This window comes from Lethenteron reissneri, chromosome 41 (assembly GCF_015708825.2).
Source record: "Lethenteron reissneri isolate LAM-NWPU_2019-01 chromosome 41, ASM1570882v1, whole genome shotgun sequence".
NCBI classification, from domain to species: Eukaryota; Metazoa; Chordata; class Hyperoartia; order Petromyzontiformes; family Petromyzontidae; genus Lethenteron; species Lethenteron reissneri.
Genome location: NC_083819.1, coordinates 7085567 through 7098553, shown reverse-complemented (window position 1 = coordinate 7098553; position 12987 = coordinate 7085567). Strand labels below are relative to the sequence as shown.

Genomic DNA, 12987 nt, shown 5'->3' with positions numbered 1-12987 from the left:
AAGGGCGAAGACAAAGCCAACGTAGGCGGGCGACACGCGGCAGACGCTTTGCAAAGCGGAGCGGGCGGAGAGACCCCCCCCCCCCCGCCCGCACTCCTTGTTTACGAGGGCCCCGTTAGCGTCTGTCGTTCAGCTCTTGGGATTCCTGGCCACGTTCTCACGTCAGTTATTTTAAGATGATGCAGTTGCTGACTATGGGCGGAGGGTGTGGGAGGGGGGGGTCCAAGATGGAAGGAGGGGGCCGAAGAAGAGGGGTGGGGGGGTGGAGGTGGGGGGGGAGGCCTGCAGAAGGGGCTACGGGACACAACAGAGAACCGACAGGGCCACTCCTCGGCTCGTCCCTCCTAATTCAGCCCCTCCCCCGCAGTAAATCAGTGATTCTTTGAATCCGCGTAAAAATCGGTCACGCGAGTGAAGGGTGACTCAGTCTGCGGTGTCACGGCAGAGCTGTGTGACTCGGCGCCCAGCTGTGCCTGCTTGCTCCGAGCTGCAGACGCCACCAGCACCAGTGAACACCACACAACCCTCCCATTCCACTCACCCTGCCCGTCACCCTGCTTCTCACCCTGCTCCTCACCCCGCTCCTCACCCTGCACCTCAACCCTGCACCTCACCCTGCCCGTCACTCTGAACCTCACCTGTTCCCTCACCATGCAACTCAACCTGCACCTCAACACGTCACTCACCTTCCCACTCTCACCCTGCCGCTCACCCCTCCCAGCTGTACGAGCTGATCCCTGCCCTCATGCCTGCCCTCATGCCTGCCCTCCTGCCTGCCCTCATGCCTGCCCTCATGCCTGCCCTCATGCCTGCCCTCATGCCTGCCCTCTGCACTCCCTCCTCCCGGTGCCTTTTCCTGCTCCGAGCTGTGTGCAGGGAAAGGCCCCCAAGTCCTGGGGCGAGGCTGGTGGTGGTGGTGATGGGGGCGGTATTGCGACACCGCCCGCGGGTTCCCACGCCCCCCCCCTCAAGTCCGCGTGGGCAATGCAGCCGCTCTCCAGCGCGACCTTTGAGCCCCGAGGAGGAGGTGGACGAGACGGCGGGGTTGAAGGCAATGCCTCTCAACTCCTGTAACAGCAATAACCTTAAGAGTCGATACATAACAACCCCAGCCACATCCCCTGACCACAGCCATTTCCCAGAACACCAACCATATCCCATAACCCCAACCACATCCGCTAGCCACAGCCACAACAGAAGTCGCAAACGGGTTTTGATTCCTTACCCGTACCCGGCCGGGTACGGGTACCCGTTCCCTACCCGTACCCTACCCGAAATGAGTGACAAACGGTTACTCACCAGTGACTCATGGCCTACCCGTACCCGTACCCGGCCACATCAGGGTCGCAAACGGCTACCCGTACCCCGCCGGGTACGGGTAGCCGGGAATCGGGTAGGGTACGGGTATCGGGTACCCGGTTGCGACCTCTGAGCCACAACCAGGGTCGGAATAACACAGGAGCCAAAGCCCGGCATGTCACATATTGAGGGCCCCCCACACACAACAATACAGCGTTATGGTTGTAACAAAATATGCTGTAACACGGTAGCTCTGTGTTTACTGCCATAGCATCACCGTGTGTATCATACGACCAGCATCACTGTCAACCCCTTATCAGTGCCCTACCTTATTACAGACCAAGTCAGACCGTATTGGACACCCCGTGCCCTTAGAAATCTCAACGTTCATCCGACAGTCCCATCACAAGGGAGAGAAACACAAACAAATAGACAATGTTTTGCCCATATTGAAACGGTTGTACGCCGTATGCACCTGGAAACTCGATTTCCCTGTGTAGTGTAGCTGTCAGAGACATCGTCTTGTCTTCCTGTATATTTATTTATTTATCTCCATATATAAAAGGCTAAGTTGTGAATGTGTGTCTGTTCAAAATGTTTAGCGTACTTCCCGACATGCAACAAACTTGAAATTTGCCATGTGGGTACTTTCCAGACTGTACACCATGCAAAAATTATAAAAACACTTTTTTTTGGGGGGGGGGGGGGGGGGGGAGCTCAATAATGCATTAATTTTTTGCACGGCAAGTGAGCTGTGACGTCACATCTGTCACGTGAGCCGCGCATGTGGAAGCGTAACACATTGTAGTGTAGTGGGTAGCGCGCCGTGCTACGAACCCGGCGACCCGAGTTCCGATTCCCGCTCACGGCCACCACCGGTGACGATTATTTTAAGCGGTCCTGGGCCTCCCCTAGGTCGACTCAGCATCAAACGAGTAACTGGTCTGTTGTGTGAACATCGCCATTGTAGTAAAGCTAAGTTATGAATAAAGTCCGCCGACAACTCAACGAGTAACAGCGAGTGACTCTCTACACTTGGGTAGTTAGACGACTCTATTCTGAGACAACGTAGCTTCTAGTCTCAAGGGGCCGTCCATAAATGACGTCACGCGATTTTGGACGTTTTTTGACCCCCCCCCCCCTGCTCGTCACACGGCGTCACGAAAAGTCAGACCCCCCCCCCCTCAAATATGACGTCACAAAGCTCTGCCCCCCCCCCAATCATATTTCCATTTTGAAAATAAAACATGCTTCAAATCGCTTTAAACTATTGTCATTGTAGTGCGTATTTAATGTGGCGCTGCACTCTGATGTTGTAGGAGTGTTGTTATAACAATTAGTGTTATAACAATTCTATATTTATTTAAAGTTGCGCATTTTGATGTGACGTCACATTTCTCAAACACCCCCCCTCGTCACAAATGTCCGACCGACCCCCCCCCCAGGTGCGTGACGTCATTTATGGACGGGCCCCCAAGACAACTCACAGACGATGGAGACGACGGTTCCCCTACAACCACGCAGCCCCAAGCCCCGGCTCGCGCTGGTTCTTATTATCCTCGCCCGGTCCGACCACGCCCCTATTCCCGAACCTTCTCTCGTCAATCACCGCCCTAATGACACTTTCCCGCTCACGTGACCCTGTCAACGCTTGTCCCATCAAGCATCAGTAGTAACCATGAGAACCATACTGTCCCGCTATGGCTCCGCACTGTCTTTACATCTGTACAAGAATACGTGGTAACCCGTGTGGGTTGATAGTTATTGGACAGTCAGTTGGCCCGGGTGTGCGCCGATATTAGGGCAGTTTTGGTATTCTCAACCGTGACTCGGCCCCACAAATTCGTACATCACAATTCAACTGCTCGAGCTGCAATAACCGAGGTGAATGACGACGGAGCGTTTGGCATTGGGCATGGGGTGATGGTGGTGATAAAAAAAATCAAGGGAAGGCATTTGAGTAAAAACAGATGCCCCCCCACCTAAAATCCCAACATCCTCAGCCCCCCATACTCTAACTTAATCTGGCTCTGGCCACAATCAGCATGACCATATCCACAGTCCAGACCATAATGATAGCCAGGACTTAATTTCCCATTGAATGATTAACCGGCTCGCTGTTAGACTGGAGTGGGGGTACGTGACAAGTAGCCACAGCCGTAGACATGAGTATACTGGATGTGGTGTGCCGGGTTGTAATAATTTTCTGGTCGCTGCTAAATATAGACCCCGTCTGAAATGAATCCCTGGACCATATCCCCATCCATAACCGCTTCCCTAAGAATCGCCATGTCCGTATCTATGTATATCTACAAACCTATCCACGGCCAAATCCCTAACTACAATACTACCATGACCATGGCCACAACCATATCAATCATAGCCATATACACAACCATTTGCCATATCACGGCAATAATGATTTCCTAGTCCTTATTATAGTGATCTCCATACCTATACCTATCACCGCAACCATAACCAAAGACACAATATATAATCATAGCCACAATCACAGCCATATCCCAAACCACAAGCCTATCATAACAACAGCCGGAGCCATATCTCTAACCAATAGCCATAGCCGTAATGAGTCTTCTCTATAAATACAAACCACAGGTATCTCCACAAGCCTAAACACCTAACCCTTGGCCAAGTCTCATCAGTAAACAGATAACGTGCATGAGTCAAGCGAGTTCAAGAGGCAAACAGAGCTGAAGAGTGAATAGAAAGAGGAACTCTATAAAGTGCAGAGACAGAACTTGTGTGTGAATCGGCAGGTATCTCGAGAGAGAACACCAGGCTCATTGCGTTCCCGTGTGGCCAGACCCATGACCCCGGCCGGCACGGGGGTCATGGGTTACATGGGGACAGTGGCACTGGGAAAGGGGGTCCCCCCCGGCCCCCCCCCGGTCACACGGGGCCGGTAACTCAGAACGTCGGTAACGTGGGGAACACGAGATCCCTGTTAACACGGACAGAGTAATAGGTGGCGTGCCAGTCAGAGAGGACACGGAACAAGAGGACCCAACGGCACATGAACAAGAGGACCCTGTCCCGGAGGGCCTGTTTTGGAGGGGGGGCGGAATTAGGACCACGGGGACAACGGGGTAGGCGAGGGGGGACACGTGGCTCCCCCTGCGAAACACGCAGCGCAACGAGGGGGTGGGGGGTCCCCAATAACGCGGTGCCAGGGACCCGCGTACCGCCGGTCTCACGGGGCACGCGTAGAGACGGAGCGAGTTGGTGGTGGGGGGGGCGGACACAGCGCGCTCCAACTCCCAACCAAAACTTTAACACATCGCAGCCACCACCATCGACAGAAGAACCACCACGGGAGCGGGGGGTGTGTGCAGGAGGGCAACAGAGCGAGCAGTAAAGAGGGAGGATGAGGAGAGAGGGAGGATGAGGAGAGAGGGAGGACGAGGAGAGAGGGAGGATGAGGAGAGAGGGAGGACGAGGAGAGAGGGAGGATCAGGAGAGAGGAGGACGAGGAGAGAGGGAGGATCAGGAGAGAGGGAGGACGAGGAGAGAGGAGGCAATAAGGTTTGGGGGCTCTCACCTCCTCCCATTTGAGAAACTTGTTGCCTTTGCGCAGCGGTTCGGCCACGGCGAGCGGGTCGAGGCGTCGGGGAGAGTGCACGCACGCCTCGGCTCCCGCCATGCGGGCGGGCGAGTGCCGCGAGGAGAGACACAGAGACACAGAGAGAGACAGAGAGAGAGACACAGAGAGAGGAGAGACAGACACAGAGAGAGGAGAGACAGAGAGAGAGACACAGAGAGAGGAGAGACAGAGAGGAGAGAGAGACACAGAGAGAGACAGAGAGAGAGGAGAGAGAGAGGAGAGAGAGACAGAGAGAGGGGAGCTGACGACTGCGAGCGCGGCTCCCCTCCTCCTGGCGCGAGCCCCCGGGCTGCTCCCTCAACGGGGCAGCATGGGCTGCTTGCTCCCCCCTGCTTGCCTCCCCCCCCCAGCTCTCTTCTTCACACGGCGGCAGAGGAGGAGGAGGTGGTGGTGGGGGAGTCGAGGTAGGTGCGGAGTAAAGCGCTCCCCCCCCCTCTCTCTCGTCTTGCGTCTCGATGCGCGCCGCCCTCAACTTCGACTTGCGTCCCCAGCGGGATGAGTTCTGCCACGGCCGTCGAACTCCTTCGGCGTGGAAGGGAGAGGGTTGGGGGTTGGGAGTTGGGGGGTTTGGTGCGCGCTGCTCGTTCCGCGGAGCTGACGCCGACTCTTCGTGGTCGTCACTCGTCGCTCGGACGGCAGGGGCGGCTCCCTCGCCGGTTCGAGACACCCCCCCCTCCTCCTCCTCTTCTTCTTCCACCCTCCACCCCTCTTCCACCCCCTGACAAGGGGTGCGCGCACCCTTGGATGGAGGAGGTGAGACCCCAAGTGGGGGCGTCCCGATGTCGCCCCGCCGCCTCGTGGAAGCATCGCGCATTGAAGGGACTCTGTGGCAACGGCTCGCATCTCCATCACCGCCGCCACACCGACAACCATCGTCAAGCCATGCTCAGTCCGCTGCCGGATGAACGATATTTCAAGTCGTTTACGACCGTGCGATGTAAATCATCCACCCGGTATGCACCCCATGTTGTAGTTAGAATAATACAAACTCGCTGAGTCTCAAGACTTTTTTTTTTGCAGGATATTATTGCTACGTCGGAATGTTTGGCCAGTTCTTCACGAATGAGAGTTTGATTTCGCGTGGGAAGAAGCCCAACCCCTCCCCCCCTGAGAAGACTCACACGCGTTCTCCAGCAGTGACGATGCTTCCAGATCGAAACGGGGATTTTGTTTGTTTGTTCTCAATGAGCCATTGCTGCGTTGCCATTAGGGGTCGGCACGGTTTGAACCGACTCAAACTGGTTTCAAATTGAGCAAACCAAACCAAACCAGCGACGACTGAACCAAACCAAACCAAAACCAAACCAAACTAAGCTAAACCAAACCTCTTGAGTTGGCTTGAACCGAAAAGATGCGCGGCAAACAATATTCGCATTCAATACAAATATCAAGTGTATTAATCGCTAATTTCTACGCAGGCTTTCTTCATATTGAGATTCACTAGCAAGTACTGGACGACGATGTCGTCCACAGCCATCTCCTCAAGCTTGGCACGCCCAATGTCCTTGAACGCAGTGTGGTAGTTCAATGGCAGTGAAACCCCAACACTAGGCAACATCCGCGCCCACGAGTGCACACACATCTCGGCCTTGAACGTGCACTTGTGCAGGTTTGGTCGGTCGAGAAAGGAGCGCTTGGCGGCCGAGTTTGCTCTCTCGGAGGGCACGGACGACGCCGGGATAGGCAAATAGTCGAGGGCCACGCGTCGCAGGCGCGGGTACTTGCCGCCGTACAGCTTCCACCACTCGACGACGTCCATGCTCAGGTCCTGAGTCGGCTCAAGCAGGAAGCGGTCGACCTCGGAGGCGGCGCCGTCGTGAGCGTTGGGCGCGTAGACCATGTCAAAGAGGATGTTAATGCCGCCACGCGGCGCCGCCTTCGGCGCCGCGTCCGTCGTCAACGCTGGGTAGCGCTGGTTGAGAATGTCCGTCATCATGTCCTTGATATTGCTGTACTCGGCCTTTACAACCAACCAAACTAGTTTGAGCCGGTTCCACCCTGTCCGAGCCAAACCGAGTCGGTTTTCGTAGCCCCAAACCAAACCGAACCAGTTAAAACAGAGCCAAACCAAACCGATTTGGTTCGGTTCAAACCGCGGTTTGGTGGTTTGAGCCAAACCGTGCCGACCCCTAGTTGCCATCTCCTGGTCAATGCGGCTCGGGTAGGATCTCCACCACCCCATGGTTGCTGCGGCTAACGGAGGGCCCTAAGCAGTGGCCAGTATTGCTGGTGGTGGTGGTTGGTCATTGGCCAGAGATCAATAAAATCTCGATCTTCAGCGATCTTTGAAGTTGATCCGAGATGCTTCAAGATCCACCGTGGACTCGCCTCTGCCCACCTCTCCGCTCTCATGCCAGTCTACCCCCACTACAGTAACCAACCGAAAGGCTTTCCATTGAAGCCCCGAGTCAACATTTACTCAGAGGGAAGTCGCTCATTACAAATCTGCTGCCCGCTTTTCCCACAGCCGTCGCAACGCGCTCGACCTCCTGTCCCAATTCAACTTCAGACTCAAGGCCAGCCTCTTTCTCTCTGTGTATGATTTATTTCTTAATGTAAAATGAAACAACAAACAACCGAATAAAGCGTCCCTCCTCTCCCCAAGGATGACCTGCATATGCCACCGTTGCTGTTCGGCGTCTTGAGATGCGGTGGCACAAAGACGCCGCGCAACGAAAATGAAAATTCAGCCCGGCATTGTCCCGCGCTCAGCGCAGGGTGGCAACTGAGCAGGCGGCAGTGAAGTTTGTGTGCTAACTGCAGAGGCGGTTCGCCTGTAGCACAACCTCTTACCACGCACCCCACCCTGCACCAGGCTGTTTGGGCAACGCTGAGCCCACCACGCCCCCCCTCCTCCTCCTCACCCCGCGTGCTGTGGCCAGATAGGGGGATGGAGTGAGATCGGAAGGAGAGAGGGAGGACAGGTCGGGTCTCATTCCTGGGTGTTCCACCGGGAGCGGCCCCCCCTCCCCTCCCCCTCGTGGGGGAGGGGAGGGGGGGCTGCTCTGCAAATTAAACAACTTGCTTAGGATGGCATCGTCGAGTGAGGAGGACTGGGATCGGGAGCACGCGAGTAAATCGCTCCGTCTCCTCCGCGCTGCGTATTTTTCCGCGTGGTGTGTGTGGGTCTGAGCCAGGTCTCTCTACAAGTTGCCCTACTGCACCGAACAGTTTGCCGTCCGTGTCCATCGTGGCTCCAACGCACCCCAAGCTTGTGACTGCCAATATCTGGGTTACACACCGACGCGGTTATAAGACGTATAGGCATATCTTATTAGCTTTAACATACGAGGGGAAGGGTGCGTCTTATGATCCAGAGGATACAGTGGACGTTAATTTATTCACACAGGACGGCCTCGCCGAGCCTTAAGACTCTTTCAGGAGGGTCCTGCTTCATTGCAATATTTTGGCCAATTCCATAAAACGTAGCGTTTGGCTCTGCACGTACGTATTGTCGGGACCTCTTTCGCACCGTACGTAGCCAACCGTGCTAATCGGAGGCGGGATGGCAGGATACCATAGTAAGCCCACACCGAGCTGTTGTGTACGAGGGGAGTGGCACTCAGCATTGCGATCTCCTGGCCACACCTCGTAGCCCCACACCTACAGCACCTACAGCGCCTGGCCAGAAGGTCTGGCGGGCTTGGTGGTCACCCATCCAAATACAAACCAGGTTCACTCATGAGAAACTCAGAGGCTGGAGAAACCCCGTCAGATAGATACGAGGAGGGTGATGCTCAAAGGTCCAACACAGACAGGTTCGCGAATTAATTGTACTCTGCTGCTATCTCCTCGCTCGCGAGACCAAATGGAGGCTCACAAATCTGTACGTGACCCACCAACCCTTGTCCGAAAGCGGTGGATCGCCGGCGTGCGCCACTGCCACCGAGGCTGCCCAAGTCGCGTGGCTTACGGTGCAGGTAACTCGCACCATCATCCACCCAGGGTTGGTTAAAATGGTAACAGTTTTGTGGAGAGTCAACTTTGCTTGTGTGTATTGAATCCTCGCCCCAGCCCCCCCGCGACGGAGATGTGGAATTTCCAAGCCCCCCCGCCACCGCCCGTCTCAGCGTTAGCGGGAGGCGAGCGCCACCTGGCGGGTTACGAGAGAGAGACAGACAGAAAGACAGAGGGAAGGAGACCGCTGCTCACGGAATTCTAAAAATTCTATCTGATGACGCTGCTGCTGCTCCTGCGTTGGCACTGGCGCACACACACACAATGAACAAAACAAATACAACACACTCGTCAATTCACACTGTGTGGCCTTAAAAGAGGAAATATTTAATAGGGGACTGTTCGGGTAATGGACATTTTGGATTTGCTCTGAATAAGGGGCCATATCATGAAACGCAGCAACAGAGTTATTGACGATTGTGTTGAGTTATATTTTTGTTATTTTGAAACGCTGTCGGGTTGCCCCGATGTCATTTGTCACGATACGATATAAGATCAGTTTAACACGTAGGCTTTCGCGACCAATGTTATTCATAGTCAACGTTTTTGGGTTTAGATCGCGTTTATTTATAAATGTGTCGTAACCCTCCACCACCCGACACGGCCAATCAGTAAAAATGTGTCACGTTGACAAAGACAAATAGTTCACTGCTTTAGCCCACCGGTGTGTTGAAGCCAAATTGTAAATGTTGTGGCTTCAACACACCGGTGGGCTAAAGCAGTGAACTATTTGTCTTTGTCAACGTGACACATTTTTACTGATTGGCCGTGTCGGGTGGTGGAGGGTTACGACACATTTATAAATAAACGCGATCTAAACCTAAAAACGTTGACTATGAACGATATAAGATGTTCACGAATTGACGATTAAATTTCGATTTAAAGCTTTCGTGACTGCAGGGATTCATCTTCTTGGTTCTTTCGGTAAAGTCACGTAGAATGGAAATAATAAATAATAAAAAGAAAACATAATAAAATAATTCTCACGACGTTTCGGCCACAACGCAAGCAGCCGTCCTCAGGTGGAGAACAGGTCTGTCGATTATTTCCATTCTACGTGACTTTACCGAATTGACGATTCGCGATATCATATTCCCAAAACTCAGCAATCGTATTGCACGCGTTTGTCGCCTCGTTTCTCTACTGCGATTGATTTTCAAAAACGATGAGATTCCGTGACAGCTCTTCAACTGCGCGTTCACTCAACACAGACGGACCTTAAGTCTCCTAAATCGTCACAAGTGTACCGATTCCACAGCTTTTATTATAACGCACGTGCTGTGACGTGACGTCACAAACACTTTGACGACCATTACTCCGGATGCCCGTCATGCAAAGCGCCGATTTAACAGGCCATTCAATAGGATTAATCCTTTTGTCTATCCGTACGTTCTTGATTATGGGAAGTAATTATACGCGTCCTTGTGGAGAATATAAATAACAATTGTATTTATCAGACAATATCTGCTTCACATATCATCCGTCACTCCACAAAATACGAGCATCTTGCACACAACTCATGAGCCGCACGGCCCTTCTAGGAGCATTTACTTTCAGGACGCATCGATTGAAGACCAGGCCACTCAAGACAATCAAACGCTGTCGCTGAGACACTGCGTACAGTGCGAAAGAAGTTCAACATACGTACACAGACTCCTACTTACGAACGAGTTCGGTTACAGACGTCCGGTCGTAAGTCGATTTGTTCGTAAGTCCAACTTTACTCCTGTCGATTCCAAACATGTTTTACGGCATGTGCACTAAACACGGGGATTGGCTTCAAAAGTTGTATAATCTCCTTTAGATGTAGATGCCACTGGTTCTTCATATTCTGCAGATATGGATGCCACTGGTTCTTCATGTTCTTCAGATGTAGATGCCACTGGTTTTTCACGTTCTGCAGATGTAGATGCCACTGGTTCTTCACGTTCTGCAGATGTAGATGCCACTGGTTCTTTATGTTATTCAGATGTAGATGCCACTGGTTCTTCACGTTCTGCAAATGTAGATGCCACTGGTTCTTCATATTCTGCAGATATAGATGCCACTGGTTCCTCATGTTCTTCAGATGTAGATGCCACTGGTTCGTCATATGGCATCCACATGACATACGAACAGATTTGTCCGTATCTCTGAAAGTTCGTAAGTCGAATGTTCGTAAGTCGATGAGTCGTTGTACAAAATATTGCTTGTCCTGAATCAATCTTGCTGAAATTATGCACTCCCAGAAGGCCGTCCAAGTCGATGGATTGTGTAAGCTATGACTGTATTTTATGTGGACAGTCGGAGATGTATGTAGAGAGGACATAATCTGCTTATTTGTTTCGTTGATAATTGAAGGGGGGTTCTGTTAACCAATAGCTACTATTAGGGAACTATTCATATGCCTATTTAAAAACTGCTCATCAGAAAAACATGTTTTTAAAATGTTGTTCTTATGATCAGGCCCCCTTGTGTAAGTTAACACGCGCAGTATCAAACTGGCATTGTCCACCCTGTACCTCTGCTGGCCTCTCTATGTATGTGCTGTGCAGAAGGGCCATTGCCTGAAACGTCGTATATCACATTTTTTCTTTTAATCTCACACACGCACCGTTGTTATTGACGAATGTGTTAAGCTCTTATTATTTATAGGCAATGCTATGGTTGAATAATTATAATCATATATTATTACGAACTTTAATGATTGCGAATTCATTAACATTGTGTCAGGAAATAAAATATTTAAAGTAACATTAAACAGGAAACGATTATCACGGTGTGGTGCGTATTTTGTATAAGGAGGGTTCTGCTTCATTGGGACGATGTTTTCCAAACGGACGATACGATTATGGTGGCTATTGATTATCGTGGCTATTGATTCTCGTGGCTATTGATTATCGTGGCTATTGATTATCGTGGCTATTGATTATCGTGGCTATTGTTCAGCCCCTGCAGCCCCCTCCCCTAGCCCCTCCGCACCCCCCCTCCCCCCTTGGGAGGGGTCTGATTCCACCACCTGCACGGCGCTCAGGTGCGGCTCCACCTGCCTGTTGCATCTCCATGGCCACGAGGGAGACGCGTGGCAGTCATGGCAACGGGATGAGCCGCGAGAGATCGTGAGGATTATTACGACAATTATTACAGTATCCCTACCGCTCCCGAAGAAGGCCGTGTGTCCGAAACGTCGGCCCTTTACCTCTCGGTTAATTAAGCAGACAATGTGTACAGTCCTTGGTCAATCCACTGCTGGATGAAGGCCTTTCCACGCCGTGTCGTGCATGGGAGGTGGGGGGCTGTTTGACCATATCCCACCACGATGTTCAGCGCTGATTGGTGAAGCGGGCTCCCGGAACGGATCCAGATCTCGCTCACCACTGCCCGTTATCGCCGTGGCCGGGAATCGAGCTCAGGTGGCCGCGATTCGTAACAAAAACAACAACAACAAGCGCTCACCCACTGTGCGCCCGCCGCTCCACTCGCAATGTAAATAGCTATCACTCACGCACCCTTCAGTGCCACCACCTGCCTTGCCTCGTGATTGATTCCACCGCGGTGCACGGGACTGGGGAGTTGCGGGGTGTTTGTGCAGGTAGTGGGAGGTAGTGGGGGTAGTGGGTGGTAGTGGGGAGGGTAGTTGGGGGGGTAGTGGGGGTAGTGGGGGGTAGTGGGGGGTGTTCCATGCTTCCCCTCCCCCCAAGCGCGCCGTGTGATGTGACGTGGTGTGTGATGTACGTCTCAGTGATATGTATGCAGTGGTGGTGTGGTGTGGTGTGCATGTGTGATGGTGAGGATGGGGTGGTTGGTGATGATGTGCGTGATGGTATGTGGTGATGGTGTGTGTGATGGTACGTGGTGATGGTGTGTGTAATGGTGTGTGTGATGGTGCGTGGTGATGGTGTGTGTGATGGTGCGTAGTGATGGGTGTGTGTGATGGTACGTGGTGATGGTGTGTGTGATGGTACGTAGTGATGGGTGTGTGTGATGGTACGTGTGGAGAGGTGGCGCAGTGGTTAGCGTTCTGCACGACGAACCCGGCGACCCGAGTTCGATTCCTGCAACACCGATGACGATTATCTAAACCCGTGCTGGGCCTCCCCAAGGTCGACTCAGCCTCAAAGGCGATCTGG

General features: G+C 52.9%; 1 protein-coding gene across 2 annotated transcripts in view; it reads right to left on the bottom strand.

Moving 5' to 3' along the window:
• Positions 1-5972, bottom strand: part of LOC133352739 (1-phosphatidylinositol 4,5-bisphosphate phosphodiesterase beta-1-like) — a 37285-nt gene extending 31313 nt beyond the window's left edge. Inside the window, exon 1 of one of the 2 annotated variants that reach the window (XM_061568581.1) lies at positions 4859-5972. In XM_061568581.1, the coding sequence (XP_061424565.1) occupies positions 4859-4960 (102 nt within the window). In that variant the 5' untranslated portion in view covers positions 4961-5972. The remainder of the gene's footprint in view (positions 1-4858) is intronic. The other variant, XM_061568582.1, reaches the window with a different exon arrangement.
• Between the last annotated feature and the right edge of the window lie 7015 nt (positions 5973-12987).